This window comes from Maylandia zebra, linkage group LG10, assembly GCF_041146795.1.
Source record: "Maylandia zebra isolate NMK-2024a linkage group LG10, Mzebra_GT3a, whole genome shotgun sequence".
Taxonomy (NCBI): domain Eukaryota; kingdom Metazoa; phylum Chordata; class Actinopteri; order Cichliformes; family Cichlidae; genus Maylandia; species Maylandia zebra.
Window position 1 is genome coordinate 14,065,315 of NC_135176.1, and position 6,992 is coordinate 14,072,306.

The 6,992-nt window shown below is 44.1% G+C and overlaps 1 protein-coding gene across 1 annotated transcript in view; it reads right to left on the reverse strand.

Moving 5' to 3' along the window:
• dlg4a (discs, large homolog 4a (Drosophila)) overlaps positions 1-6,565 on the reverse strand; it is a 63,194-nt gene extending 56,629 nt beyond the window's left edge. The window contains exon 1 of the mRNA XM_004563986.5: positions 5,978-6,565. Within this exon, the coding sequence (XP_004564043.1) occupies positions 5,978-6,007 (30 nt within the window). The 5' untranslated portion in view covers positions 6,008-6,565. The remainder of the gene's footprint in view (positions 1-5,977) is intronic.
• Positions 6,566-6,992: the final 427 nt, after the last annotated feature.

A 6,992-nucleotide genomic window follows, 5' to 3' on the forward strand; every position in this document is an offset into this window, starting at 1 on the left:
AATCACTGATACAGTAATTCAGATGCTCCCTATAAATTATGAGGAAACACACAGGGCCCTACATGCATATATATGTATATATATAAATATGTGTGTGTGTGTGTGTGTGTGTGTGTGAGTGTGTGTGTGTGTGTGTGTGTGTGTGTGTGTGAGTGTGTGTGTGTAGGTGTAGGTGTGTGTGTGTATATATATATATATATTTTGGCATAGGCCAATGCAGCATCCGAGCTTCACATATGTAGGGTACTGGCATGTGAAATGTGTATGAATACTCCTTAATCAGACTGTCATGAGCTTCTTTGCTGTAGTTTTTTAATGTGCCACAAGATGTCATTGTGTGCTGTATTACAAAAAGAAAAAGAAAAAGAAAATCAGCTCTCTAAGAAATTAGGATCCTGCTTGCAAAGCTGTTGCAAGTCCACATCAATGATATCAGCTTGGCTTTCTTGTTTTCGTCACTTTTATTTGACCTTCCTCTTTTCCCCACATATGACATGCTAGTTATATGATCTCTAACTAAAAAGCCTACAATGTGGGCATAATGTGTCATTACATAAGGATCCAGCGACAACCTGACCCTCCTTGACCCTAATGAGGATGACAGAGCCTCCTCTATCGACTCTATCAACATCATTAGATGTACACTCTCATTGCTATTGATTTTGAATTTTCCAGGTTGCCACGACACTTTGTTGTGTTTCTTGTTTGCTCAGAACGGAGCGGTGTAGCTGACAGCCACTGCCCTCCTTACGGTCTACCATAGCAGGCTCACGGCTCCCCATTAGCCTTCTCGCTCAATGTGAAATGACAAAGTGTCCAACCCAAACAAGCAATGATATATCTAATTTGTCATCTGTCATGTGGACAATTTGAGGATGGACGATGATTCTGACAGCCAAAACAATGAAAATGAGCATCAGACCCTTGGAGGTGGCACTCTTAGTGCACAAAATGGAAAGGTTGCTTAAATACGTGTTCACTGTTTAACGTTACATCGCCCTATTAAATCAAAAGAAGTAGCCATCTGCCCAAAACGAGGCTCAAAGGAGAAACTAGAAAAGCACTAAAGACACAGACTGAGCATCTACCCTACCAGAATATCCACCTAATGCACCAAACCATTTGAGTTCAAAAGAAAGGATGAGGCTTTGCTCATTCTCTCACCGTAAGAAACAGTGGAGCAGAGTGAAGCAGCAGAAGCAGGAGCACAGATTGTGCTGTGTGCATTTGACAAAGAGAAGCTCTTAACAGCCTTCTTGCTGGCTAAAGCGCCTGGTGGGGATGATGAGCATCATAAAGGAGCTGAAATATACTCATACGTGAAGTGTTGACTCTGCAGGCTTAAGATAGTGAAACAAGGCAACTGATGGGCATACGATTTGGGGGAAAAAAACTTAATATGAAGCATTTTGACTTTCTTAGTTATAATTATTATTATTATACAAATATATGAAGCGGTGATCTTATACCGCCTCTTTATTTGAATCTAATGGGTTTTATTGGCAAAAAATTCATAGTTTTAAATTGAGCAAGGCTTCAATCCACAGTGCAAAAGCTACTTGCACTAGAGCGAAATGCTCCACAGCTTGCATGCATTCTGTCTGATCATGTAGGTGTACGTGGCTTTCTTTTGGTAAAACAAATGAACGTGTGGGTGAGTGGTGCAATACATACATAAAGACGAACGGAGATCATGGCTAACCCCTGAATTTTTTTCCAGTATTTCATCTCAAGCACAAAAGCAAGCTGTCATTTGAGCAGAAATAACGACAGAGCAATCGAAGGGGGAAATAAATAAAGAAATTGTCCGTCTCTATACAGCTACAAATTTGTTCTGCTGTGCTTTTTAACTGACCAGCAGAGACCCTCAGCACAGTGCAGTCGTGGCATCGGTCTTCCACTGGGGCAAGCTCTGCTTCGCACACTGTGCCCTGGGAGACACTTGGCAGGATCAGTGTCTCTGTGGCTGCATACAAAGGCCTGATGGATGTTCATGCCCTTGAGTGGAGATCATCTGAGCTCTCCACTGGATCACTAATCCTGACACACAGCACACACTGCTGCACACATTCATACTGGCATCACACGGTATGGTGAATGGGCGCTTGTTAAGGTGGATGACTTGAAAAAATATTGAGGAGGCTCAAAAGGACTTGCGAGCAGAGGGGTTTAGCTTATACTGTAACTCCATTTTGGAGACTCTCGGGGCTAGCGTAAGATACAGCAGCCATAAGCTTTTTATCCTTGAAAGCGCACAGACACACACGCACACACAATAAACACACATTCACATTATATAAATATTTATATAGACTGAAAAAAATGTGAGTGGTAAAACCAAATCCAGGGAAGAAGATGCTCATGATGTAGCCATACATGAAACCAATCAAGCGCACGCGAAGATGCTGACTTTGACTACATCTTGTCAAATGTATAATTCATTGGAGGAAAAAAGGCACTAACTAGGGAAGCCTCGAAAGTGCTGAAGAAGAGGGCAGAAGGTAAGCTACAGAGCAGAGAGCAGGGAGGAGTAGAGTGAGCAGAGTGGGAGGGATGGGGGGGAGGAGGTAAAATGAGATAAAGGAAAGAGGAGGCTGGGAGAGAGGACCGAGAGAGGGATTACAGGGGTGAAGGAGGCAAAAAGGACACACAAAAAAAGGTCTGTAGAAATAGGAAGTGGATTGAGAGTGACAACAGGGAAAAGAGTGATGATCAAAAAAGGCTAGAGAAGAGGAGGCAACAGAAATGCACTGCATGTGCTCTGTACCGCACAGGAGAACGTGGATTTATTGCAGCAATTTTCTCAAAGATAGAATTAAGATTAGTTGCTTTTCGAGCATAAATCCTTTTCACTATGCGCATCATCTGTGTTCGCGCCTCTCAAATTACCGACCCATCCTTCTCTGACTCAGTGCCATACAGGGAGGGAGAGTCAAAGGTATTGTCAGCCACGCAACTAAATATAAATCTTGTGACGTCTCCTCGATATGCCCTAATATTCTAGTTCTAAATGTTATGTAATGACACTTGTGTATGATTCACCAGCATCATATGTTGCAATTTACTGCTTGCTTTTTTTTTTCCCAGAGATTTTAGTGTGGGAAGGAGCAGAAAATTACATAAGCTGCTAAAAAGTCCAATTCGCTCAGGAGAATCGATTGAAATGCCGAGTGTTTCCTGGTCATTTGCTCCATGAATTATAAATAAAAAGATTACAGTCAAATTGCAGTTACTTCAAATTTTATCCAAGCCAAAACTTGAACCTGTCAGTGTAGAAGGATAGAGAAAGGTAATAGCGTCATAAGAACGGGGCGATCGTGGCTCAAGAGTTGGGAGTTCGCCTTGTAATCGGAAGGTTGCCGGTTCGAGCCCCGGCTTGGACAGTCTCGGTCGTTGTGTCCTTGGGCAAGACACTTCACCCGTTGCCTACTGGTGGTGGTCAGAGGGCCTGGTGGCGCCAGTGTCCGGCAGCCTCACCTCTGTCAGTGCGCCCCAGGGTGGCTGTGGCTACAATGTAGCTTGCCATCACCAGTGTGTGAATGTGTGTGTGAATGGGTGGATGACTGGATATGTAAAGCGCTTTGGGGTCCTTAGGGACTAGTAAAGCGCTATATAAATACAGGCCAGGCCAACTGTAAGAAAAAAAGAAAGGGACACAACTTTTGCACTTTTACCTTGAGGATGAAATCATCTTTTATCCAAAATGGGCTTTCCTCACAAATTTCTACTAATTCTGGTTCTTTCGCTCAAAGACATCCTTTCTCAGCCTGACTTTTCTCGCCAAAATACTCAACCCACCGACTCAGTGGGGGATGCCTTTTAACCGTCAAAGAGCACGGCACAGCAGTGCTCCGGTTCTAGTTGGTGTGCTCTGTGTAGCGGTATCAGATATTTGTCACTCACCAGCTGACTGTGGCTTCACCCACACACAAAAACTTTGTGCAAAGACCTGCACGGGAACGCGGCATTGTTCACATAACTTGTTATACAGCACGTGGGTGTCACGGAACAGCTCGCTCAGGGAGCTGCTCGCCCGTCATCTGCTACGTGGTGGCAAGCCACACTCCTCACCTGCAGTTCAGCCTGCCTCCATTAAAGTTTAATAATGCGCATTTAAAGGAATACACCAAGTTTTGTGGCATATCCAAGTGAACCGTAGGCTCTCTTGTGAATATCTGGTTAGTGTTTAACAAACAATCCCCAGTGACAAAGGTTTAGCTCATTTTTCTGGGTGAAACGGTCATCTAGGCACTCCAAGAATAGCCATTTCATTTGCCAGTCCAAGAGCTGCTTAGCCAATCAGTCGGTGCATAACTTTGCACATCTATGCGCTCTCACCTTTCCTTTTATAAACCAACCATCTGTCTCACAAGTTCTTGGCAATACTTGGGTTTTCTGTGCCAGCTTTACACTAAGTCTTTTCACACTTTGAAAGCGATGCAGAATTCTGGAACTGGTTGGGTGAAAAACCCACAGTTACCAACCGTGGTCTTTTACTTACAGTCTTATTCTTCTTCTTGTCCTAAGCTCAGTGATGTAAAACAAAATGCACGAGGTGCAGGTGTTCCAGGGAGGAGAAATACCTTGAAATTTCCCTTTCCTGCCCCCCTTCTCTCTCTCTCAATGAATTTGTCACACTGCACGTTGCAAGGTAACAAAAACTGCTTTGCAGAACCAAAAAGCAGCTACCTGTGTGGAAGTTCTGTCATTAGGGAAGGACGTGAAATGGTGTGAAATTCGCAAACAAAAAATGTGTTTAATGTACTTTGCTGTACACGCGCGCAGTGTGTCTCCCTCCTCATCTGACTGCACCTACTTATCTGTGTTTAACCACTAATCTCTGTTGCCACGGAAACTGAGAGCTTGATAAGCAAATGAATGTAATGTGCCACAGTTAAGCGCAAGTTTACGTAATACATCTGAAAGGACCAGCTGCACTCACGCCTGCTCCACAAATTAAGAACAAATGGAAATCTCAGATGATCAGCACCTTCACACGCCTGTGTGTGTGTGTGTTTGCGTGTATTTTTGTTTTCCTCTTTTTTCTGTCATCACTTCCTGCCAGAATCTGCATTCAGGTTCAGCTGCTATAGTACACTGCTCACCTCCTTTTGAATCTGTGTGCAGCTGTGTAGGTATGTCCATCAGAAAATTATATCTATCTATATCTATATCTATATATATATATATATATATATATATATATATATATATATATATATATATATATATATATATATATATATATATATATATATATATATATGATCTGAAGGTCTTAAGGTATTGGACATCTGAACAAATAGGCTTGGACAACAGACTTGAAGCTACTTCATGTTCCTTTTTCTAGTCAGTCTCATGTCTAGTACTGGCTCCTTGGAGCAGCGCATGTGTGTGATATAACATGTGGCTCATACATTATGTTTGCAGATGTTTGCAGCTGTACAGTGGGTAAGCTTCACGTGTGCTTACGGTCGAGTTTAGGACAAAGCAGCTGGAAATTGTGAGGAATATTAGCATGCATAGTGCCCTCCCATGGTCTCTGCCTGACACACTCTGCAGCTCGGGCATGACACAAAGCCCCACACAGGCAACCCGAGGATCAGATCTCTGCCGCTTTCACTACATCCACGCAGGTCAGCCAGCCCCTGTTCATACACTCACAAAGCATGACACGGAGTAGGAGATTCAGAGAGTGGGAGAGAGGGTCATCTAGAGAGGGAGATATCAAAGAGTGTTCAGTCAGGTAGCTCAGCTCGCACTGAGGCTTTTCTGAAATGTTCAAATGCTCAAAACGAACACAAAGATCGAAACAATGCACAACACGAGAAATGTCATGAAGACAGCAAATTCCCACAATTGAGAGATGGCAGAAGGAAGCTGGCTGCTTTCTTCCCGGTTCAGTTCCAGTTGTGGTGCCTCTCACTCTGTTTCACGCACACATAGAGCTAGAGTAATGAACAACAGATAGGCTTACCTTTGTAGTCACAATGCAGAGGCAGTCCATGGTACTTAAAACAAATATCGGGGTGTATCTCAACCCCCCCAACCCCCCACGACAGAGGGCTGAGACCCCACACCCCTCTCCCCAGCCTGCCCCACTCCTGCGCTCTCACTCTCGTCCTGCCTTTCCCCCCTTTTCTCTCCTTCCGTGAATCTCTTCTTTGACTAACTGAACCAGCGAGGGAAAGAGAGGATGGAGGGAGGGGGGAAACATGAAAAGGGAGGGGGAGGGCCACAGAGAAATAGAGAGAGTGAGCAAAAGGAGAAAAAAAGAGAAGAGAGGAGAGAGGGTGGTCTTAGAATTTAGTATAAGAGAGAGAAAGAGAGGGAGAGAGAGCAGAGAAAAGGAAAGGTGTGAGTCTATCTAAGGAACGGTGGAAAAGAAAGAGAAAAGATGGGATGAATACAAAAAGAGATGGAGAAAAGGGAGGATGGAGATGGAAGGCAGGGGTGGTGGGATTAACAAAAAAGAGGGGGGGTCACACTGTGGAAAGAAAAGGGGAAAAAGAGAAACGGAGAATAAGACAGCGAAACAGCCGAGGATGGAGAGGAAGAACTGAGGGAGGGGACAGTGAAGGAGAGAGAAAAGGAGAGGGAGAGTGGGTGAGTGCGTGAGTGTATGCATGTGTGTGTGTGTGTGTGTGTGTGTGTGTGTGTGTGTGTGTGTGTGTGTGTGTGTGTGTGTGTGTGTGTGTGTGTGTGTGTGTGTGAAGACAGCAGGAATTAGACCGAAAGAAAATGTGTTGAGGAGGAGAGTGTGAATTACATATGCATCACAGAAAAAAAGGAACCATGAAGCACCGCGAGAGCGACTCAGGGAAGACCGGATCACATGAAGCCGAAGTTTGCTTTAACCGGATGGAAAAAAGAAAGAAACTGAAGACACATGAAGGTTTTTTTTCTGCTTGTTGTAGCACTCTGCAGCTGTTGCCTTAGCAATGGTGCAGTTGTTGCCATGGCAATAGGGAGGCTTGTTGTTGTCATATGGT